The sequence below is a fragment of the Solenopsis invicta genome, chromosome 11 (genome assembly GCF_016802725.1).
Source record: "Solenopsis invicta isolate M01_SB chromosome 11, UNIL_Sinv_3.0, whole genome shotgun sequence".
Classification (NCBI taxonomy): Eukaryota; Metazoa; Arthropoda; class Insecta; order Hymenoptera; family Formicidae; genus Solenopsis; species Solenopsis invicta.
In genome coordinates, this window is record NC_052674.1 from 6,127,175 (window position 1) to 6,153,012 (window position 25,838).

The window sequence follows — 25,838 nt, forward strand, 5'->3', positions numbered from 1 at the left end:
AAACTTTTTTTGAGAGGTTTTTTTACATCCATTGTTTTTTTTGACGCTTAGATTGAGATAACTTGATTCGTAATGAAAAGGTACTTGGATTGAAACAAGTTTTTAAAGCTATACATATATTATCTTTGAAACAAAGGAAAGGGAAACGCAATTGATATTTTGTAGAATATTTTTATTGGCTCAATTCTCTTGTTTTATACAAAACATCTAACAAACACAGATGCTTCCGGCTGAATTTATTCCGACCTGCCTTTTTTGAAAAGCGGCTAATCTATCAATTTTGCATCTAATGCACTTGTGTCTCGCAAATTTCCGAAGGGTACGCTACATACAACGCGATTATCGGTTTGCTTAACAGTGCTTAATGTGGATGCATCTAATAAATACTAAGCTAATAATATCGGTAAATGTAATAAAATGTCATGTATCTGTGTTTGTTCTGTTCTATGTGTTATATGTATATATGTATCTGTGTTGGTAATACTCAACAACTTTTTGCGCTAAAGTTCAGCCGCGGACGGGGACATGAGGCTAGGCCATGGAAACCGATTTTACAATTTTCTGCGTAACATTTTTTGCTATATACAAAAACGACCACTAGATCCATTTAATTCGTGTCTGGACGAAGAGCTTTGCGTGTACCATGCGCTCTGGTCTTTGACTATCTCACCGCCGACGAGTTTCACGTGGCCGCGAACTCATTCAGCATCCATGCACGCGCGTGTCCGATCTTGGGGACGTAGACACGAAACTTGAGAGGCGATGGTGACGACACGGATGGTCTCGACAATGTGATATGCCTTCGTAGAGATCTATTTAGCAAAAAGTTCGTTTAATCCATTAATGCCTAAAGTTTTACAGATTAATTAACAATTTATTACCGCAACAACAACAATTTCCTCCTCCAAGTTTTTCGTTGAGTTTCGTGCCGACTCGGCGGCTCGCTGTTCAGTGAAAGTGTAACCGGATACTTTACAATCTTCTCTGAGAGGATCCCCGTGTCTGTATTCCAGCCGGTTTCCAGTATGTCTCATTTTTTCCGCGACGGATCGGACCATCGCGTACGGCTGCGCCGTCGGGATTCCGTTACGGAGCGTTATGGAGCACAGCCGAGAATAATCTAATTTCGGCGTAGAATATTTGACGACACGAACGGAACGTTTGGAGCTCAACGATCTACGACGTTGAGCGATCTAAGCTAAGGAGAACATGCCACTCAGCAGAGCATCGAATCGAAGTAAAATTAGAATTATCGGAATGGGTACGCTCGGTTTCGGAACAGCACGTTAAAGTGTGTCTCGGGAAAAAAGTTATAATAGAAGAACTTTATGTAAAGGATTAATTTCAGTCGTCAATGCATACGTGTTCCGAGGATGCTCTATTTACGACAATCTGTAATAAAAATCTCTATAAAAATTGGAGTTTAAGGAATTCTTAAAATTGACACGTATAATACAATTAAAATTATCACATAATTTTTTTAGAATCGATAAAATTGGTGTCTTTTTGCGTTTCGGTCTGTTAGAGTTTATTACTCTGTAATCTCCCGTTCTGTGAAATTATCCCACAAATTAGCAAAATTTCTTTTTTTTTCAAAAAAGTGGTTCATCTTTAAAGTTTCATGTTATTTGCAATGTTGTCCAAAAGTGCGCGAATCCGCATTCGAGGATTTTCAATCCTCATCGCGGAACGTTGTTATTACTCGCGTAGACCCTTCGAAGGTACGCCACGCGTGATCGTTCCGTTCCGCAACCGAACCGAGTTAGGGCCGCGGTTCGATGCTCTGGGTCTAGGGAGTATCGGGAGTAGTCTCTACGGAATGTCATCTATAGGATCCTTGTGTCTGCGATGATTCTCGTAAATTTGTGCGCCTTTTTCTCTTGTCCGGTAACGCGCACCTGCACGCGGCCGTCGGGATCTGTTTTTTTTTTCTTTTCGTCTCGCGATTCCATACGCGAAGAATGTGATCTCACCGTCCGGTTGCGCAAAACCCGCGTGTCGCGGTACGCGAACGGCTCTCTACGTAGCAGTGGAAACAAAAGTGTGAGAAAGACAGAGTCGTCTCAACAAGCGGCTAATGATTCGGTCGGCGCATTTCCATGGCCGCGATGTCGTCCACGGAGATAAGCTTTTCTATGGGGATACACGAGAGTTCGCCGCCGACGCATGATTGCGGCTGTTGCCACCTGGCCTCCCTTTCCGCCTCCTTGGCCTTAAGCTCGGCCTCCCGCGCGCGGCGTTCCTTCAGCTTTAAGGAGAAGATCGCCACTGAGCGCGCCCGTTTCATCAGGCTTTGCTTCACGCGCGTCTTCTTCGCCTCCCGTTCCTCCTTCGACGGTTTTTCCTCCTCCTGACTCGAGATAGTTTTGCTGGAATCCGACAGCCCGCTCGAATCCTTCTCCTTTTCAACAAGATAAGACTGTCGTTCACGCTCCCGGTGTTCGTGCGTTTCCCGCTGATGATGATGATGCTGCTGCTGCTGCTGCTGCTGCTGCTGCTGCTGCTGTTGCTGCTGCTGTTGTTGCTGCTGTTGCTGATGATATAGCTGTTTCTCCACCTTCTCGCGCTCCTTTTCCTTTTCGGGCGAGAAGCGGAACTTCTGATTTCTATGAGCCGTCGCCCACGGTGGTGCCGATCTTTAAGTAGAAATATATTAGCGTCGAAATATGAGAAACATATAAGATATTTATTATCTTAGATAGAAGAGATGTATAACTGGAGCATACTTTTGTTAGAGAAAAGTCACGGGATATTTATCGCAAGTTTTTTCTTTGTGTGACCTCTCTTAAACTGAACTAATGAAAAATCGCTAATGAATAGTGAAAGGATTTCATTGGGAATTAATGAGTATTTCATTCATTTTCAGTATAAACACATTTTGCATCCCCATTTTACATCTCATTAATATTACTAATTTTTCACAATGAAATCTTATTCATCAATGATTAATGATTTCATTAGTTCTCCCTCTAACGACCCAATGGTTTAGCTAATCCTTTTTTTGTGTGTATTTACCGTTTCTTATTGATAGTGCACCGATTTCATTTCATAAATTGTACCTGAGAAGATCGCTATCTGAGGAAGAAGCGAGTTCTTTAGAGACGATGCAGTCAGTTGATCTGTGCAAAGATAATTCCTCCTCCCGTCCGCTCACCGCGGCGGCACCAGTAATTTCGGAATCGCTTGATTTTCGTCCACCTGACTCCAAACCTAATCGACGCACCCAATCAACGCCGCCGTGTGGTCCGATAGTCAGATGATGGCTATATTGATCGTTGGTACCGGACGCTTCCGGTTCGTTGCTTAACCATTCCCTCGAGCGTCTTCCTGTTGAGAAACTTCTCGTCAATGCAATCATTTATCCGCTTATTGAAGTCTCTCGTATGGTTCTATGCAGAACTTTTGTAGCAATCATTAATGTGATAGCCAGTGTTGTATGCTTTACCGAATATCATAAAATTTTTATTATAATCATACATGTAATAATAAAATATGGCGTAATCTGATTATTAACTCTCGGTCCCAGTGTTATATATTTACAATATTCACTTTCCACGTGTTTTTTATAAGAATGTATTAGTAAGTTCAAGATCTAGTTAGTTTAATTACTCCTAAAAACTGAAAATAGATGTGTAGCATTCATCACTGAAATATGCTTACCACAAAAAGGCTAGGAATTGAAGAAAAAAATAAATAAATAAAACAGATAGATTCTTTACTTATATAAGATATTTTTAAGCTAAATTATTTGCACAAAAGTTTTTTTTTAATAACATAATAGAGAGAATTAAAAATAAAAATGATTAATTAGTGATTCGCACATTTTCCTTCACTTTGTCATCTAATTATTTACGTCATTAATCAAAATTTTATAGTATTTAATTTTTTTATAAGCATCTCAAAAAGTTTTAATAGCGCCGGTCATCATTACGACAGGCAGCATGTTAATTACAGTAATTTTAACATTAAATAAATTTTTAAAATACAAAACTGGCTGTTAGAAAATCGAACCTCGTTCGCCTCCGGGTATGGAACATCTTGGCGTGTTACGGATATCCCGGCTGACGCTAGAATTGCCCTCGGGTAAGAACGGACTTGTCTCGCTGCTGCTTCCGCCGCTACCGGGGGTCCCGGCCGTGGGTGGTGTTTCCGAGATCCTCGGCACCGCCGCGGCGCTCGGCGTCGTCGGTCCACTTGGTGTATGGGTGGTGGTCGAGGCCAGGTTTGGGGAGTCCGCACGACTGGACATGCTCGCATAGGCGGCACGGTCCGAAAGCATCTGCTCTTCGGTCTCTCCGTCTGCTGGACTCACCACGAATCTCCCTGAGTTCGAGCGAAATTAATAGCTAATAGGAGGAAGGATGCAATGTGATGGGCAAAGCGATTGGATACTATCTTGTTACTAGAACGGAGAGATCATTCGCGAACAGGGTACTGGATAAGCAGTTGATAATAGCCACTGGATTGGGAAAGATGAAATAGGCATAGCGAAAGTATTATAATTTTCATAGCATATACAGAAAGAACAGTTTTGCTATCTAAAAATTTAACAAATCTGAAAATAATTTTACTGTGCTATTAAAATAATTATATAGGAAACTTAAACTGTGTGCAGTTCTTCAGAATATTAAAACTTTTTGTCACGCTTGAATAACTCTTATAATTTTGATGGTGCAACAAAATTATTTTTAGATTTGTATGTAGTTAAATTTTTAGACACTTTAGCAAAATCTTTCTTTCCATATATAAAATAGTTTCAATTGATATTAGTAAATAGTATACATATAGGTAAGCATCATATAAAGATGAATTATGCACCTATCACTGTTGCTGGTTGTTGTTCCGGTGACGGAGTCGAGGATAGTCTTCGGACTGCCTCGCGCCTTAAGAATTCCACTTTAGCCATCTCGGTGGCGACCCAATGAGGTATATCGGGAATCGCGCAAATAATCACGAATCGAATCGCGAACATTATATGCTCTAATGCCACGATTAGCAAAATTGTCTGCGTTGCTGACATCTCTGGGAACATTCGTTGCACCTGTCCACTTAGTCCGATTAAGGCGCAATTTACCAGAATAGCGACCAAGCCCATCGCCTCCATGGCGTTCTAGCAAAGTTGCAATAATATAGTAATAAAACTTGCATCGGTTAAGCTTTATTTTTAATCTATACGCAATGTGCGTCTTCTAATTAATATAACAGATTCACACGAACATAAAAGAAAAAGTTTATTTTTATAGATTTAAATTTGATTTCAAATTACAGTTGTTTTGTCATTTAATATTTAATTTTTATTTCGATAACTGCAATAATTTTTTAGTAGGGACTAACGATATCTTAAGAGATTCTATTAAGATTCTTCTTTTATTTGAGTCTAAAGTGATCACTTTGAGTGTAAAAGCAGATAAGCAATTGATACAACATAAAAATAAATATAATTTATAAGATCAGATGTGATAAATATTTAGTAAAATTCTTTTCCAATTATTTTGACGTCTAAATTTATTCTTAGATTTACACTCGTAAATATCATAAGCTTTTCCATTTATCACTTACTTGCCACGTGCCGATATTTGAGACCCTACGCCCAAAAGGTCGTTGAAGCACGAAACACAGTTTGAACGCGTCACCGCGTAATTCGAGCAAATTCCCAAGTAATGCAGCCATTGCGGCTAACGGAAATGCGGAAGAGAAGAGACAGACGTATCCCAGTTGTGACAACATTTCCAAATGCTCTGAAAACGCCCCGTCATACTGCAAATTGAAAATCATTATTTATTAAGCTTATAGGCAACACATCTCATCTATCATAAATTACAAAATTTACTCAAAGATATTCTTAGATTACCTATAAATTCATGTAATCATATATATTATATGAATTTATATATATATATATATATATATATAATTTTTTATATTTTTTAATCGGCTACAAATAGAAAATGTAATTATTTTATTGTCTAATTTATATAAGTATAAAAACTTCCTTTCTACATATTCATATATGTACTTTTAAATTTATTCAATGTTAGAAAATCATGATTTGTCAGTTTCATTGTACAATGTTGTTTAAATAATTTATATACAGAAGAATTCTTTTTGAACTAACCTGGGAATATTTGGCAGTGAAATAAGTAATATAAATTTATTTAATATTATCAACTTAATAATAATGTTTATATAACACGGTGCTAAGAAAGTGTATATTCAGTGCTTGTTTTTAAATAATTGATAACTTATTGTATATTGGGCGTGGATCCACGTGCACACATTTAAAGAAAATTAAATTTTGGCAAAACGCCAATTGAAAATACGAGGATTAGGCTCTACGTGATAAGCCGTGAGAACTCTGTTCCTTTCGGTCACTTTGCATAATTTGAAAACATTATTTATGTAATGTTAAAAAAATGCATTCACAAATATTCCAATATTATTTTATTGAAAAAGTTGGAACTGAATTATTTGGAACTGAATAATAATATTTGGAACTGAATAGACTTTTTTTAACAACCAAAAAAGTAAAATTGTTATTATTTATACACGGAAAGAATAATTTTATCGTGGTATCTTCAAATTTAGCTATGTACAGATCAGATCAGAATAATTTTGTGTTAGACTATCAAAATTATTATTTTAAATTATTTTAAATTTTTTATATATAATTATATCTTAATTATATATAATTTATATACATATTTATATAGAATTGTATATAAAATATGTTCATACATATATAAAAAAAATTTTCCCGGGCAGCTTAAACATCCAATATAAATTTTTTGATTAGTTCAACATAATTATTTTCAGATCTGTATTTTAGCAAAGTTGTTCTTTTCGTATACTTTAAGAAATTCAAATACACCGCGTTGAGTTTTGAGCATTTCTTTAATGTTTGTCCGCTATCTTCAGGATGTTAAAAAACGCCGGGCGAGTCGCAAGTCGCAAGCATGCGAGCGCGTCACGGTAAGTCGCGATCGATTTTTTGTTAATAAAACGAACGTTTCGCGGAATACACGCGATCAAAAACTTATTATTGCTCTGAATATTGAATTCTGTATTAATCGCTCCCGCCTCTTTGTACTTTCAGACGAATCGTCTCGTCCATGTGCGTCGCGTCCCCATGTTTACCTCGGATTTCCATGCATTGCGTTTAACATGCGTAAAAAGATCTCGATCTCCAGTCTGATATGGCTAGACGATATCTGATTAGAATAATCCGTAAAAAGCGTGTTTTATGTGTACTGTAACGTACGCATGATGAGAAAACGCATACATGAGAAAAGGATCAATTGTCTCTGCCGATTCGGTGTCTTAACCTTAACTTGACTCGCTTCGCCGTCATGTCGCGCTGTAAATCGGAGTGAAGTTGTCGCCGTCAAAACTTTCTGATTTTGCCAACGTAGCGCCGCGATCTCAAATCAAGAGTACGCGAGATGCGAGTCACGGTAAGTCGCGGTCAATCTTTTGTTAATAAAACGAACGTTTCACGGAATTCTTGCAATCGGAAACTATTATTGGTCTTCAGTATCGAATTCCGTAGCAATAGCAATCTTTCACGCCCTCTCTGTATTTTCGGACGAACCGTCTTGTCGCGTCGCGTTGTAGTTACCCCAGGTCCCCCCAGGTTCCCATACATGCGTTTCGCATAAAAAGATCTCCAGCTCCAGCCTGATATGGCTAGATGAGCTCTGATTGGAGTAGAGATGCGTGATGTTTGACGTGTGCTGTAACGCGCGTTAACGCGTGCATAGAAATCAAGGGTCAATCGTCTCAATTCGGCGTCTTAACCTTAGCTTGACTCGCGTCGTCGTGTTGCGCGGTAAATCGGAGTGAAGTTGCCGCCGTCGAAACTTTCATGTCGCCAACGGAACGCCATCCGTCGCGGTGACGCAGCGCAGCGAAACGATCTCGAATCGCGACACATTTAACCGGGAAACACGACCTGCGCAATTAATCTTCTATTCATTGCATTTCAGCAATTAGCGCGCGCGCATGAGATCGTGTTTGCCATGGAGATGCAGTCACGAAGGTTTCTTTAGAGGGAGAAGCTGGCCTAGAAGAACCATTGAGGCGACCGTGGGGTGAGTAACCTATTATTTACTTGTTAATGCCGCCGCGGTGACGCAGCGGAGCGAAACGGTCTCGAATCGCGACACGTTTAATCGGGAAACAAAGCCTGCACAATTAACCCTGTATTTATTGTATTTCAGCAATTAGCGCACGCGCACGAGATCGTGTTTTCGCGTGTGTAAGTGCAAGTGCCCTGGAAAAGCAGCCGCAAAGGTTCCTGAGAGAATCGAGATGCCGGCGGCCTGGAAGGATCGTGAAACGACGGTGGGGTGAGTAACCTATTATTTACTTGTCGTTTACTCGCGCGGTACTGATTGCTCGTGACACACTCGTGTCGAATGTTTCATCGATTGTTTTACGTCAATACCGTCCAAGATTTGTAGTTTTGGGCTTGAAATTAAAATGTATCGATGTTTATGCGCTATTCCCTTGTGGAAAAAATCTACAAAAATACAAAAAAAAAAAAATTGTGTACTATTGAAGAACGACACTTTTCTAATTGCGTACTAATATTTTTTTTGTATTTTTGTAGTTTGTCGCCTTCTACTTCTCACTTCATTTTCTCGTACCGCGCTATGCTCGTCTATTACTCTTATATATAATTAAAAAGTTTATAGATATACTTACATAACACCAAAAATTTTTAGATGTTTCAGAAATATTTCGATTGAAAAAATAAAACATTTTGGAAAGAAATATGTTTGCAATGTTTCTGAGACAGTAAAATATCCGCAATTTTTTAACTTGAAACCATGCAAAAATATTGATTTCAGAAAGATTTCAGTAATTTTTTTAATATCCTATTTTTTTAATTTAATTTTTTTTACTTTCTTGCTACAGTATTTTGATTTACGAATTGCGGAATACTCTGTATAAGTTGTATTTATTCAAATAAATTTATTATAATATTTATTATAATGTAAAAAATAGAATATATATAATTAAAAGTATTATAGAATGATGTTTAATTTGCTAATAAATTTTCCGCATTATCCATTAGAGATTATGAATGATACATTAGAAAAGTTTTTAACAATCTTATTATATGAGAATAGCTATGAAATCAGGAGTAGAAATGGTAAGAATACCGATACATTTCAATGTCAATCCCAAAAACTACAAATTCTAGACAGTACTGATTTATTGTGTAAACATTTAATAAAGTTGAATTTTAATATTTTGATCATATTATATTGCTACAACGATCGATTGCATTTAAAAATCAGTTCAATTATGCGATGTTATGCGCGTTTTGCATTTTTGAGAAAACTCGCGATTGTTCATGACAGAAAGGAAAGAATTTATCTTTAATGATAGGATGAGTGTAATATTACCTTGTTGGTCGATACCTGTGCGTCGTTGATGGAATGAGTGTGAAACGGGAAAAAAATCATTAAAATTCTGCAAAAAGAAACGACCAAAAAAAGCAACACGATATTGATATTGCGATTAATAATATGGCTCAGCCACCATGCGATAGAATGCGCAGAGTGCGGTCTGAACGAAAAGAACGAACGGAAAGATCTTAGAGACGAGATAAATGAGTCGATCTATGATACGACACGTTCGATTCACTCGCAATCTTATACAGTCTCGAAATCTACTCAAGGAGAGAGACCTTGACGGTTGAAGCATCTATTATATTAGACATAAGCTCGATAGAGAGTCGTATCTTTACAGTCTTCTTTATTTTTATATATCTCCGTACATTATGTTTTGCGATTGCGAGTGCTTCGAAGATCGACATGCGCGTGCGGTGTAGTGCTCCCAGAAAAAACGAAAGAGCTATTGGCTAAATCTAGACCAAACCTTGAACGTAACGTCACTAAGTAGAGAATTAGTGGGATGCCCTACTCTGTAGAGGGAACTCTCCAGTTCTGCCTGGCTGACGTTTCGCGGTTGCTTCGATTTGCTGCTGTCAGATCGTTCGTCCTTCTCCTCGCTGTCCTTACCGGCCTGCATCTCCTCGCCCTCCTGGCCCGGGAGTGGCCTCGCCTCGCTAGGACTCAGAGCTCCGAACAGCTCAAAGCTCAATCGCGCCAATCGTAGTTGCTCGATCAGATACGGTACTGCGGACTCCTTCAGATTGCCGATCACTTGGCGAGCTATGAGTAGAGCCGCCAATTGCTGAAACGGAAATTTGTATTCTCATATGGTTATAACATATCGTAGGAGAGATAGTCGAATTCTCACCTCTTTGAGTCTCTCTTGATCTTGCAGATAGAAGGCGATGTAAAACAGCGATAGGAAGGAGTTTACGAACTGAAACTGAAATGTAGGATAGTCGCTGCAGATTATTTAGAGATTGTAGTAGGCGTTAACATACATCATATGTACAAAAATACACACAAAAGCGCGGTTACGAAAGGCCTGTGATGTATAAGATTATTAAGCGTAAGCAAAAAAGTGTTCTTTTGCCAAAAGAATGTTCATGCAGCGACAGAGACAGCCAGAGCAGGCACTTCTGCTTTAAAACAAAAAGCTTCAAGTCTATATTGTATTCTTTTTGTGTTCACCTCTAATATATGATTTGCTTTTCTTTAGATATCACTATTAATTTTCAATCAATTTATATTAAGCTCGTTTGGCCGAATCGCATATTAATGCATCGAATTAATTAATAAAAATGAAAGTTTATTTCTAGTTATAGAAAATTTTACAATGAACAAATATGCACGTGTTTCAGACTCAGAAATTTTTTTTTTTTTAAATTTTATTTGAAGTATTGCATATTGTATTTTTTTAATGTTTTACATAGAATTTATTACGTTTATTATAATTAACAGAAAAATTATGGAAAAGTGTAATAAGAAATTAAACGTTATATTTTTTAAAGATTTTTTTTACAAGAAAATTTTTTTTCCATTTGCTCACTTATACAATAATGTATTATTGAATTTTAATACAAAGAGTGGATAAAGATTGTAACTACACCATAGTTTACTAAACCAAACACGCATAATACAACTATGAACTATTCCATTTTTTGTATAACGTTATATTTGATTGTGAGAATCGATGCAAAATTAGTAGATTGCAAAATTAGTTGCTAAATGATTAAAATAATAGATCAAAGCGATTCAGACAAATTATAACATAATCTCGCGTAGCAAAGTTGTTTTAATTTTGTTCATGTCATATTAAAGAGTATATTTGTAACAATATAAAGAAAAGTGATAAATTTATGATATTATTTATTGTGTTTAATTAGAGGTGAACACGTGTATAACGTTCAGCACAACATTGATATTCTATTCGTTGAAAATGGAGAGTTCTTCTTATTACCAGTGCCACTTTGTAGATCAGATGATTCTCGTACTCGGTGTCTAGTCGATAGTTTTCTGCGTCCAACACACAAAAATCACAAATACTATCTACCGCACCATGAACGCTCTCCAAAATTTAAATGATAACGAAACTGTATCTATAGTATGTCGCGTTTAGTCACATAAAGAACAGAGCAACAGTCTTTCATGTATGATGTTCTCGTTACATAATCTTCCAATTATTCTCTAGAAGAAGCTAAGCCGTGGAAAACTGATCGAAAGTATATATGCTATGCTTTTGAACTAGACGTGCATAGTGTACCGTAGAATACATATATCGATGCGAAAAGTTCGGCAAATGGCAATTGTTTGTATTTTGAGTCGCACGGAGATACGATTATGTCGAAAGAAAGAGAGAGAGAAAGAGAGAGGGGAAGAGAGACAGAGAGAGAGAGAGAGAGAGAGAGAGGGAGAAGATAGATAGAGGAAGATAGTGTATAGTACAGGGACTCGATTATCATTGGGACACATACCCAAATCGTTTAACCACACCGCAACCTTGAAGTACGCTTCATCCATTAGTGCGATCACTACCGCAAGCAACACCTTTGGCACGTAACTAAGCCAGAATCCATAGCCTCCAGATTCAAGATGTGCGTCCCACCAATCCTGTAATTTTACGAAATCGTAGAGTACATTAGTATAAATTTTATATCGCAATTTTTTCAGTTTCCTTCTTTTAAAAAGGAGTGTAAATGAATTGTACAATTATTAACTCTGAATACGTATCAGGGTACATAAACTTGACACAAAAAGATATTTTTTGTCATTTAAATTTAGAAGATTTAGATTCAGATTATTATGCATACGTAATTTTTTTTTTTTTAATCTTTATTTTGTCACGTGAAAATAAGTCTCTAAACGATTTCGATATAATCATTCTTTTTGATAATTAGTTGTGAAATTTTTTATGTTAACAATTGCTCAATGCACTTATACGTACCTGTATCTGAAAACTCAGAATCATAACGATGAAGACGAAGAGTAAACAGATTGCGATAATAGGCACGCTCACGAAGTATCGAAACATATTTCTTCGCCACCTGGGATACGTCGGTTCCAGTCTACCCGTCACTGGTGAAACCTCGAGAGTTCCCTGAACATGGTTAGAGGTGAATTGATTGAATTGATCGAGCCTCATACGGGTTTTACAAGTGGACTTTCGTTCATTAAAAATCCCTCGCAGTATTCTCTATATTCTCAATTGTAGCAAAAGCATATTCTATTCTCATAGCACTGCGCAGACTGTGTAGACGCTAGAGTACTATAGCATACTACGGCGTTACCATGCCGATAGCGGAGTGCTAAGTGTTTAAAAAGTGTTGGAAAGATTCTTACTGTAAACAGAGGTCTAGGCTCGACCAATAAATCGTCCCTCTGATCCAAAGTGCCCCACCTGTACGCCCATTCCGCGCCCTTTCTTTTCCACGTCTCTAGGTATACGGTAGCCCATATCACGTTGAACACCGAAAACAGAACGTACGCCACGTCCTCCACCGCTTGGTTCCTGCCGATGATGCCGACCTAAATAGTCGGGATCCGACAGTTACTTATTTTCACCTGTCTTCGAATCTCAGAACATTTCGTTGTCGGAGAGAGTCGGTTTACTTTAATTCCAAAACTATCTTACATTCGATTTGATTTCGTTTGGTAAATAAACAGGATACTTTACGCGTTTTCTCTATATGCTTTCGTTATTTGAATTTTAATGTTACGCGAGACGTACAACATACCCAGTATATGACACCCACTGCAGCTGGAACGATCAAAGCGGTGGTGTAGTGGCCGAGCCAGGCGAAGTACATGGTGATTTTCACCCCGAAGTATTTACAAATATCGTCCAACGGTTGAGGGCTGAGGAACGCGCGGACCCAGCTCCGTTGCAGTTTCTCTAACGCGGGTAATTCATGAAGAGGGAAGACCTGACGAAAGTAGAGTCGCGTCACGAATCTCCCCTTCGACGAGACGAGGTTTCTTGTTGAATCTCGTCTCGTCGAAAGAGGTGCGAACGGGACACGATAAAATCAGTATACGCATATATCGCACCTGAGAAATAATACCGGATGAAATGCACTTTGGGATAATCGCTTGACCCTCCACCATCTTAAAACCGGATAAACTATGAAGATCATGAGGGCCGGCCCTCAAAGTGTGAAGTAGATGCAGCACTAGAGACTGCCTTTCTTGGGTAGTGAAGAATCGGATCTCGTCATCGCTACCCTCGAAGCAGTTGGCTTCGGAGCCGACGAACTCCTTGAATCCACCGCCGAATTCCTGTCTCAGGGACTTTGGAAGATGCACCTCCTCGGCTGCCTTGAGCAGACTGCGAGCCGATCGAGTTATAATCTATGTGGCTGTCCTCACTCGCGCGCGATTTCTTAAAGATCTGCCTATATACACTGTCGAGAATTGCATACTTACACGCTAAATGGTGCCGTAATGTAAAACCCGTAACTGTCCGACGAGGCATGATGTCGTACATGAACTATTAGCCCCGGGGTTCCAGCCCGAAGCCGACCTAGAAGCCACATCAAAGTCTCGTCGTTCGCCCCGTTGGGGAACATCATAACTACATCGCATTCCTTAAAAAAAAAAAGTAAAATTGAGTTTCTTATACACAATTTACGTGACAAAAAGTGTGATTGAATTTACAACGTTTATCTTTCTATATACGTAATCTTTTTATCTATCTCTTTATATGTCAATTACCATTTATCATATATGATTTATATAATATGTGCGCACGTGTGCAAATACACACAGATATATATTGGACATATTAATACCTGTCCAACACTAATATAATATAATAAATGAAAAACAATTTAAGTGCGACATTTTTTATAAAAATAATTGATATAGATATTATAGATTGATAGGGGTTTGAATAGTAGTGTTTTTATTTTATTATTTATTGGTAATAATTTGAAAGGGTTGCAAGGAAAAAATTTTGGAAGAGCATATTAAGTTTATCAGAGTACTGCATAAATCCATTAGGTATGCTCTCCGAGGAATAGTTCAACGGTCTTACATGTCGTTTCGTAAAATATTAATGGTCTCCTACGCGACCGAAAAAACCACTCGATGGTTTAGTAGTGTGGCCAAGTTTACGTGCATTACTAGGTCAGCCGTGTTATCGAGGTATCGTTGTACGTGGATTGGCAATACCAAGCGCTATACCAGTTGGAATTTAGCCAGCTTATTCTGATTCTCGAAGAGGTTAAGATTATAAAGCACGGAAACTATTGTGTAGCGAAAAAACGACATTATTTGGGAAAAGAAATTGTTATATATATGTATACATGATAAATTAATTTTTTTTTACAAAAAATTATTGGGATTTTAACTATCGCCGCCTCAATAAGAATATTCCTCGTCTATGTTCATACTCATATTTGAGAGCGTTCATAATTAAAATTTCAATTTTGTCATCTTTAATTATCCACTGTATCAATAATTCTTTTTTGTCGTTTTTTATTTTCTTTTTTTCTAGTATATTATAATATTAATTGAACACACGTAACGATGTAATAGTTCTTTTATTTGATCGAAAAAAATTTTTTGCGATATATAATATTATTTACTTATCTATACAGAGAATACTGCGCCACAGCAAAGATATTCTTAAATATAGACATGTTACATAATACCATAATTTTTATTTGTATGCAAAAATATAAATTATTGCAAACAATGGGAATGTATCCAAATATGCAAATAATGGAAAAAGTATCGTTACGAAAACAATTAGTTTGCAAGTCACGTAAATATGCAGATTCTACTGTACAGTATGCCTATTGCACACCTATTGCATTTACATAAGTTAACCAGAGAGATAATTAAATGACTAAGACAGACAGAGAGAGAGAGAGAGAGAGAGAGAGAGAGAGAGAGAGAGAGAAGGGGGGGGGGTTATTCATATAACTTATTAGAAATAACAAATATTGTGAAAATTGTTATAAATACTCTACATTTTATAAAATAACATATCTAAGGTAAATTCACTTCATATCGTGTAAACACGACAAAAATCGAATCCTCAATTTAAGACGAGGTAGTGGAAGGGTAAACAAAATAGAACAGGATCAACAATGTAGTTTGAAAGGGTAAACATCGCAATACACGCAAAGTTCTACCCACTAATAGCTTAATGTGATGTGTACGATCGATATTTTATTGCTTCCATAGAAACAGAACTACTATAATCTTTAACGATTTTGTTTAATTTAGAGAAATTTCTTTTTGCCTCTTTAAGAATAAATTTTAAAAAAGTTCAGAATTGCCATTCTTTTTTTAGATGCACGTGTTTCTTTTATCAGATTAGATTTTCGCGATGATATTATTGAACCACGCTGTACACCATGATTGATGAAGATAGTCACGTACACAAGGAAGAAATGGAGATACTTGAGTACCTAACGCTAATGGCGCCACACGGGCACTGTCATTATCGCTGTGACCATGGCAATCGAGTGTCAAAAGGGTACTATACAAGCGATATTGCATTATGAGACGAGAAAACTAGTATTACCTTTCATCACAAAAGAGTATTTACGCATTAAACTTGTACATGATGATTGAAGTCAAACGTGACGCATGCCTCAGTCGTTTAATGTTTGGTTGGAACCAATAATTTACATGTGTAAATAGTGTTGATGAATTAAAATTATTATAACATTGACATAATTTATTTCGAGTACGACATAATTGGGTAAAGCTCGCGAATTTCTGAAATAATATCGAAATTGAAATATTTTGTGTAACAAAGTGTCTTTAATGAATAATATCTTGTTAAATTTAATGTCGAATATTATTTTATTTTTGTTTTTGATGTTAAATAGCGTTCAAAAACATCATTATTAATAATTTGTTTAATCCAAGTACTATTTTGAAACCAAAATTGTAAAATTTGACATTGCTGTGATGTTGACTGAAAGGTACGAATTTCCGGCCGTGGAATTGTGTTATTCTCAATGTCCAGTGAGCACTTAAGTTCTATTTCTGCGTATTGTAAAAATGATTTTTGTTTTTTCTAATTATGTATCCAGCGAGAAATAATAATGGAATTTCGACGTCGATTTTATTATCATTTCTTACTGGATAACTGTTCAACGATAACAATTCTGAACTAAGACTCGTTTAATTGCTCGGCAGTAGAAATAAATGTAGGGTCTTGGCCAACAAATTAAGTATAAACGAAAAACCTTAATTAAGTTAATGATACTTTAGTTACATACCTGTGTAGGAACCTTTTGTATCCATAGGCGGCGGGGGGTCATTAAATGGCCTGTACATGGTATTTTCCGTCTCAAAAGACGGGACGCTGAAAACAGAAATATACATCATTAAAGTTATTTATTTATACTAATTTAGACGTGACATGTAACATCGATTCATTGATCGCAGTAAAAATGAAAACTTAAGGATATATGAATGTTCCAAGGCTTGATACGCGTGTAGCGTCTGCAAAATTTTATATTCTTGATTATTTATCGACACGGGTGTGCGCGACACGGGTAACTTCTTTTATTTATAACTGGCATGAGTCGTCTTAGTTTCGTGTGGGCGTATGCTCTTTTTAAAAATCAATTTTCGAATTATTCCCAGGTTGGATCTCGACCTCATTATCGAGAAAAGAAATTTATACACATTGAAACATTGAACACGGCGGTTCTTTAAATAAGCTATCTATACGTTCTGAAAATTTTACAAATTGTTACAATAAGAAACGATCGCGCACGTACTTCTAATGAAAAAGAGGGCATCGATTTCTTTTTTCGTGCGAATTCTTCCAAGTATTATAAATAGAACTTTAGGCTTTCATCATTAGAAAGAGAGAGAGACAAAGATAGCACTTGTGTTCTATATTTTTTTTACAAACTTCATGTTGTTATAGAAAAATGAATAAAAAAATTTATTTGTCCTCCACTAGTTTGATCACAATTATTTTGAGGTTTAACAAAAATCATTATCAAGTTTGTACCTATACAATTATTTTGATGGTCTAACAAAAATTACTTTCAAACCTGTACCTAGCTAAATTTTTAGATACTTTAGCAAAACCGGCTTTTCCATGTAGTTATTTTGTATATAGAACAAAAGACATATAAGGCATTATTTTGATAATAAGATGATGATCTAATGAGATGGTGATTATAAAAGAAATGATTATATCCGTATTATCGCATGTATTTCGGTTATGTACATTTTGTGAAGTAATTGTCGACGAGTACCGTTTCATCGTTCCTGTTCCTCTGACGTCAGTTAACTTCAGTCGCAGTTTAACTGTCTCTCTTGTTTGCAGAAAGGGACGGAGAAACAATTAAACTACGATTAAAGGCAATCAATGTGGTAAGAATCGGTTTCTCTGGACACATGTAACGTAACCAAGTGGTAAATTATACCGCCATGCAAAAGATGTGACCATTAATCTCGTATATACGAAAACGTGTAATGACTAAAAATCCTTCGACAAGATAAAGTATATGCGATTACTTTGAGCATACCCGAAGGTATCTAGCGTAGGCGTGAGGATAGGCATCCATCTATGTCGACCGCAAAACTTTAAAGCTCTCATCAGGATATACCGTCGTTAAACGCAAGTAAATTTCGAGTTTGCAACAACTATGTTTTTGTAGGGGAAGAGGAAATATTTTTAATTTCTTGCGAAATTTTAAAAGTTAGACACTTAATTGCTCACAGAAGAAGCTGAAATATTTGTTATATCTTTTGCGAAATTTTTTACATAAAATTAAACATTTAATTGCTCATACTTTCTATTTTTTTTATTTAAACAATTTTATAATTATTAGCTGATTAATGCGACTAAATCGTATAACATTAGATGCAAAGAAATAATCAATTGTGTATAATTTTAAAGAATTTAAAAATTAAATAGATACAAAATTTTGTTCACTTAAGATGTAAAATGCAAAACAATATTTTATTCTTATATAAAATTTTTTTTACATACGAGTGTTCTTTTCTGAAATTGCAACTTTAACAAATGCGCTGTAGTAGTAAATAGAGACTCTAATTTGTTTCTACTAAATTATTATTTTTGAGTCTTTCCTAATAATGTAGAGACAATGTAGCGTGACAAATGATAGCAAAGTTCCAACAATAGGGCCAGAAGGATTGCAAGCATACCTGAGTTATTTTGTATCCTGTTATCTCTCAGTGCAGGAATTAATTCGAATTATGATTTTCATTAACGCTACCCACAATTCCTATATGTAATAATATTAACTCAGGTCACGATATCTTATATAAGAGATCTTTTCATAGAATCTTTTTTTTACTATTCTGTACGTTTTTATATTCTTTATGTGATTAAAAAAAAATATTGTTTTAGATAGGTAAATACGCAAAGGAGAAATTCATACAATTTAGCGCGTAACATAATAATTTAAGAGCAAATATTGGTTCTTCTAGCTTCGTGTGACGTGATAATTCATATACAAATATTGGCTCTTCTAGCCCTGTTGTAAATCTCAAAACTAATCTATTCAGCAACATCTTAGAAATTTTCGAAACATATACAGTAATACGAAGAAACAGTTTAAGAAAAGTATGTATTTTTACAAACAAATTTTATATATTAATGTGTGTGTGTGTGTGTGTGTGTGTATGTGTGCGCGTATAAATACGTACAAGTAGGATATTTGGTAAAAGAAGTTAATTTGGACTTTCTCTACTTCTAGCTTTATGACTGTCTTGATTATTAATGCTCTAGTGCGCCACAATCGCACGCGCTCTCTCGCGTAACTATTTGAATAATTAATAACTCGCGAGCCATCAGGTCGGAAATTCACACCTCTGAGATCTAGAATATATACGTCGCGGTTAAGCTGCCTCGGAAGGTCCCCATTCCGAATCCCTTCAGATGAACCGTTGCTGAAATGCTACCGCCGCATCTCATTTCGGTGGGGGGATGAGAATGGAGCGAGAATCCCTCTTACGTCACAGCCGCGCGTATACATACATACATACATACATACATACATACATACATACATACATACATACATACATACATACATACATACATACATACATACATACATATATATATATATATATATATATATATATATATATAGAGAGAGAGAGAGAGAGAGAGAGAGAGAGAGATCTATACTCTTTTGCGCGGGGTGCACGCTATCTACATCTCATTTACGAACGTTTTGCTGCACAAAATACAGAAATTACGGATACGACCGCCTCGAACGAGAATACGTTTCCGCTAAAGACGTTATTTAACACCGTCGATGCGCGCATCACGGGCACCGCACTCGGGGAAAATATTATCTTACGCGGCAATTAAGCGAGACAAATGTGTTTTAACGTTTAGATTTATTAATACCCTTGTATATAGATCTTTATATTTTTTATTTATCGATTTTTTATTTAGACTCGAATGTATCATTTCACGTTGGCAAAAATGTCCTAGTATAGTTCATTTTATACTTTTAAGCTGAAAAGTTAAAAGGTAGAAACTTTTAAGGTGAATATTTAGATGTTTCCACGAAACGATCTAAACGAACGAGGTCGTAAAAAGTACTTTCAAGGCAGTACTTTCAAGGCTTGATTCTAACTTAAATTTCGAATACACCAAAATAAAAATAGTTAGTATTTTATTATCTACACAGATTTTTTGATTGCATTAATTTTATTTTGTTTATAAAATAAAATAATTACACATATTTTTTCATCTAACTGCATGATTTATAGTCATATGTCTAGTGCAGCTGTACAAAGTCGTGAGAAGACCTTTTTTAGTTTTTGAGATGTATATTTTTTATCGTATCCTCTCAAGAAGATATACGATCAAATTCAATCCTCTTAAGAAAAACATCAACAATTAATCATTATTTCGCATTAGCAAATTGAGAGCAACTTTATTTATATCTTTTAATTCAAATAACGTTCATTATTTCCTCATCTACTTAAATCTTTAATAAATTTTGCAAGCTTACTACTATTGGCAAGCTATTCTCGAAGCACGCCTACAAACAACTATCTATGCGTCACACAAGAATTTTTTTTACTAAATAGTCATGCTTCATCGACTCAGAATGAGGTCAATGCACTTTGTTTACACTTGCAGTCCAATGACATCAGACAGCGAACGACTTGAATGTGCCAGTGCATCCATAAAACTATAAAAGCTTTTCCATGTTGCTCTTTCTTGAGGAAAAAGTTTTTCAAATAGATGCAATAAAATTAAAGCGCGTAGAAGAATAGAATTATCTTCAGCTATCTTCTCTTCTTTTCATATTAAATTGTTCAACTTTATCATATTAGATGATGACCTAGTTATCGTTCTTGCATTAGAGTCGTCTTGAATAAATATTCATAAATCTTTATATTAAACATTTTGTCATTAATTTTTATACTTTAAATTTTATAGTTGAAATCTTTCTCGGAGAAACTAAAAATAATTTTAGTAAAATTAAATATTTTGTATAATAATATTTGATTTTTTATTATATACAAATTAACTTAACTGCAGAGAATTTAATTTTCATTTAAATTCTCTGTAGTTAAAAATATTTTAAGAAATACAGGTACCCAATACTTCTGGCCAAAGCTATAAAAAGAATATAAAAGCGTAAATTGTAGGAAATCTGCCTCAATATTAAACCATATATTATTCTGCATTAAACCATTTTTACGATCGTATTTACGTCGTAACTACAAACAAAAGTCGATTATATTACGATAGATATTGTGGTATTCTCGTTCAAAATTATATTATATAAGCTACAGAGTCTTTTGCAATATTTTCTTAACAGTGCAGTAACCGTAGCATACTGCAACATTGTTGTATAAATTTTTTCTTTACTTATCTTACAAATGGGGATGATTTAACTTTGTCGTCTAGTACATCGGAAATTTTCTCTTTTATGAGTTTTTCGGAATAGCAAGAAAAAGTTTATAATATCGAAAAAATGAGCTTGAAAAAAGTTAGAAAGTATATACAAATTATATAGGTCTCAATGAAGTTCATGGAAAAGAAGACTTTAAAAGAATATATAAGAAGAGTATAAGAATATTTAAAAGAGTTTGTTGGAGAATAATTTATAGAAACGAGAAAGTGACTCATCACGAACAATGACATTTTTATGTCGCCGTTACGAATTCCTTGTTATATCGCAAACGAGAACTGTAATCATTGAAGTTTGCTTTGAAATCGTGACATCAGCTATCGTTTCTTCGATTTCAACTCTATGAATGTTGTTTCAAGCCAGCAATCAGCGAATAATACATGCTGTAGATATAACGCACAGTGTGTCACATCATTCGGTTCAATGCGCAATTGTGAAGCGACACAAAAACAGGTCGAGTAGCCGTATTCGAGTAGCACGATTGGGACCGACGTTAACAAACGCTAAGCGTTTTCTCTTCACTTTATGTCTTCTGAGAGCTGTACTTTCTAAGAATACCGCCGATCCTTCAAACCTTTTTAACTTCGCTATCGCCGGGATTATCTGCTTTTAATGTTTGTAAAATTTGACAACTCGAAGAACGCAGAGTATAGATATTCGATCTAAAGTGCCTCCCTTTAAATTAATTTGAATTAATTAAACCAAGATTCAAGATTAAGGATATCATATTTAAATTAAATTAATAATATTCAAACAGGAGATTGGAAAATACATATATATGTAAAACTAGGCAAAATATTTCCGTCCTTTTATATTAGGCAAATTTCGCAGCACGGGTCAAATGAATTCGGGTTAACATTGTTTTCGATGAAGTTGGACCGAAGTTCTAAAGTAATCTCATGTGGATTTCGTGCTAATCAAATTTGTTCATAAGAAGTTTTTGAAACTTTGATAAACGCGAAAATTTCATAGTTGTTAAACAAAACAAATTAATCATTGTCTCCGTGTTTTATTGTAAAATTATATAATAATTATGATAACTTTTATTTTGCTTAAGATACGATATTGTAAGTGTTTTTAATATTGTCTTAAATACTTTGGAAGGCATTAAATTTTTTTTAAGCAAATTTGATTTCTATTACGTAATTAAATGCGATTAAAGATTCGTGAAATTTTTAAATAAATGTCCAAGAGCTTTGACTATTTAAAACTAAAAAACAATCACGCAGATGAATGAATGGATGTTTCTACGTTTATCCAATTTGATGTGGTAATTTCTTTTTATTTTTCATCTAATTTCAGAACTTGTTTCTATATATAAATTGAAAATTGAGTGAAATATTTATCAAAATGTTAATATGTTCTTTCTTTATCGAATAAATTTAGCATGTTTCAAATTATTACTATTATATTATTATTATTATTATTAGATGTACTAATTATTCTATAGTCTTGTGTTATCTACAAAACAAGCAGTGAACCATTTTTATTATACTCCGTACACGCGAATGAACATATAATGCATTCAGTCCACGTGCGAGAGATTCTTACGTAACTTTCGTGCGCGCATAAAGTAAGCCGAATGTTAAAATTGGTAAAGCATAGGAGAGAGGTCGAGATTTGGTCATGTAAAACTGCAGTGTTTTACGACATCCAGTTATTTCTACGAGGTCAGATTTCTATAGCTACTAAATAAATCAATTACAATTTATAAAACATTTAAGAATCTTATATTATGAGAAATATCTACTCTAAGAAAATACTTTTAAATAATTTATCATTGATTAAAATTATTAAAATTTTTCTTTATTTATTATGTAGCAAAAAAATAATTATTTGATTATTTTTATTATTATTAATTATTATTAATCTAATGATTAAATTATTGTCTAAACTATCATTTAATGATATAACATATTACTATATTAATATTAATATATATCTCACATTAATATATTAATTTTATTAAATACGTAAGTGTTCATTTTATAAATTTATGACACGTTTTAGAACTTTTATGTACTTGATTTTTTTAAGTGAAATTTTGGAGGGGGAAACAGAAGTGTATAACACAGATTTAAATTCGACATTGATCTATCGTTATACACGTGTAATACACAGTTGGCAGGAAATTTAAATTTCGTGACAGATAATGTTATACATTCCGAGGGAGATGCTATCGATTAAACATGAAATAATTTCTGCTTCATGTTCTTATCGCGAGAAAACATCTCGATGTATCTGCGATGCATTTATAGCAACCCGCATAAATGCCATAACAGCAACCATTTCGAAAGTGCAACTGCAACATGGCGGTGTCTTGAAATATCGAGGTCATCAAAAGGCATCAACATAACATAAAACATGTCCTTTTTGCAAAGATATTTATCATCGTAAATCGAGCGCGGTGTCATTTTGTTGTGCACCGTCGGAAACCGCGCGCATGTATTTATCCCCCCCGAAATTTATGCATTATTTATGAGTTTTGTCATGTTCGCGGATACATCAATAGAATAATTCCAGCATACCGAATGTATCCATTAAAGCTTTAGTAATGAAAAGGTAATCGCATAAATTTATCGAATTTATGTTCGTGTATTGCTTATTAATAATTAACGTTATTAATTAGTACCATGTTAACGCACATTCAAATTATAATACGTCTAGCGTAATAATCGTTAATGCACATTAAGCTCTGAAATGTTCGAGTACTTTCACGGGACAAGTTAATAATAAACTAAATGCCGCGAGTGATAAGATCTATAAGATCTAAATTCGCGTCTTGCGATATCTATCTCTTAATCACTGATCGCGATATCAGATGTGACACGTACGCGACCGAGAGACATAGCTGACTCGCAAATTGGTATTAACACATGTCGGTGCGCTCTTCCACGGTCACTTTGCTGAACGAGTCCAGGAACGGATCGTAGAACGTTCCACCTATCGGGCGGCATCATGGAGAAGGAAGATCGATCTCGATATCCGTGCACCAGAAAGTCAAAAGGGATTCGGGGGCTAGGTATCCGTGGCGACGAGGTGGTTGCGTGAGGTTTTGTAAATGATGATGAGGCGAGAAAACGGTTGATTAGCATCTCGAAGGAACGAAGAAGTGGCGCCTAACTCACCCTTATCGAGGGTCTCTCGGGCCGCGTGTATGACCTTTCTGCGACGGAGACCGTCGCCCGCTAGGGCGCTCGTCATCGCGCTGGTGAAGGTCGTGCCGGTGCTCGTCGTCGCGGTTCTAACATCGTCGCCGTTCGCGCACTCGTCCGTCGTGGACGTGGACGTGGTGGCAGCGGTCGACGCGCGATGATGATGGTGGTCGTGGTCGAGGAGATTGATCGGGGACCCCTCGCCGCCTGGCATAATGTCCCGGACTGCCAGGGACCGTAGTCCTTAGCCGGAGGACCCTTGCGCCTCAACTGAACTGTGACTCCTCTCACTACGTCGTTCTCGTCCGCCCTTTCCCTCTCCGCCTCACCCTTATACCCTCGGTTCACTCGTAGCACCCACCCCTCTTCGTGGCCTCGTCACTCCTTACCCTTCGCCGCTCACCGTGCCACCTAGTCGTCCGCTTGCACGATGACGACAAGGGGGGTGAGATCCCGAACATCCCCCCGGCGTATTTCCGGTGCCGGAATGCCACCCCTCCGTGACGTGGCACCATCTGCACTAGGGGGGTTGAACCTTGCCGATCGATGGCGATAGAAAGGTGAGTTTTAGCCGAGGCGTGAAATGAACTTTATCTTCAAAATGAAGAAAAAGTTCAGAAAATTCGAACGGCAGTATAAATTTTTTAATCATAAATTTCTCGAAAGTTTCTGATGTCTCTATACAAATAATATAAATAAATTTATAATGAATTTATATAAAAAGGACACCTTCCTTTGAATGAATGAAGATTCGTAAGTCGAAGGATAACTAAAATTAGGGCGACAAAAAAATAACGTTGTCTTTACAAATAATGTAAATGTATGTATATTCTATTAATATAACTTATTATTTATTTAATAATATAATAACCACCATTTTTTGTGATAGTTGTCTATTATGAGTTATTAATCTTTTAATTTCTTTCTCGAAGAAGTTAACTGGTTATTTTTAACAATACTTAACCACCAAGCGAATAAAAAAAATTGGAGAATTTTTAATGAGTATAATACTCTATTTTTCACCATATTCGACTCATCAAACTTTCCTGATTAGTGGACTTTTTACGACGAGAAAATTCTGTAAAAGCAAGTGACGTTTGAATAGCTTTGTCTACATTTTTCGAATTAAAGCTTGTTTTTATTTTCTAGAAAAGGACTAAAGAGATTAATAAATAAGTGGATGATGATTACAGAAAATAATTTTGATTATATTCTTAAATTAATAATAATTAATAAAACTACTGTTTATAATATTATTTATAAAAACGACATTGTAGTTGGGTTGGAACAAAAATTCGTAGCATTATTTTTAAGTGAAATTCAAAGACAATTTTAGATATTTGTGCATAGATTTAATGCGCTGCGTTTTGGATTACTAGAGAAATGAAAAG

The 25,838-nt window shown here is 35.7% G+C and overlaps 2 protein-coding genes across 14 annotated transcripts in view; one reads left to right on the forward strand and one right to left on the reverse strand.

Moving 5' to 3' along the window:
* Positions 1–155: 155 nt before the first annotated feature.
* Positions 156–24,767, reverse strand: LOC105200604 (anoctamin-8). Of its 6 annotated transcripts, XR_005575866.1 has the most exons (18): positions 24,421–24,661; positions 16,640–16,725; positions 13,824–13,984; positions 13,449–13,725; positions 13,136–13,324; positions 12,741–12,926; positions 12,346–12,498; positions 11,876–12,011; positions 11,362–11,417; positions 10,270–10,344; positions 9,886–10,203; positions 9,411–9,425; positions 5,560–5,757; positions 4,819–5,110; positions 4,012–4,323; positions 3,060–3,327; positions 882–2,636; positions 156–812 (listed from the first exon to the last, which is right to left on the reverse strand). XR_005575866.1 is itself a non-coding variant. In XM_039455014.1 (17 exons), the coding sequence occupies exons 1-17, from the start codon at positions 24,659–24,661 to the stop codon at positions 2,075–2,077; spliced, it is 3,501 nt and encodes a 1,166-aa protein (XP_039310948.1). In that variant the 5' UTR covers positions 24,662–24,767; the 3' UTR covers positions 156–2,074. The 6 variants fall into 6 exon arrangements, 5 of the variants coding, with proteins under 5 accessions (XP_039310948.1, XP_039310947.1, XP_039310946.1 ...); XM_039455014.1 differs by having other exon boundaries at positions 156–2,636; positions 4,012–4,299; positions 24,421–24,767; XM_039455013.1 differs by having other exon boundaries at positions 156–2,636; positions 4,012–4,302; positions 24,421–24,766.
* LOC105200665 (PRKC apoptosis WT1 regulator protein) overlaps positions 7,118–25,838 on the forward strand; it is a 103,808-nt gene continuing 85,087 nt past the window's right edge. For 7 of the 8 annotated variants that reach the window (XM_039455031.1, XM_039455022.1, XM_039455024.1 and 4 more), the window contains exon 1: positions 7,118–8,345. The gene's annotated coding sequence lies outside the window, so the exon portion shown is untranslated. The remainder of the gene's footprint in view (positions 8,346–25,838) is intronic. The other variant, XM_039455023.1, reaches the window with a different exon arrangement.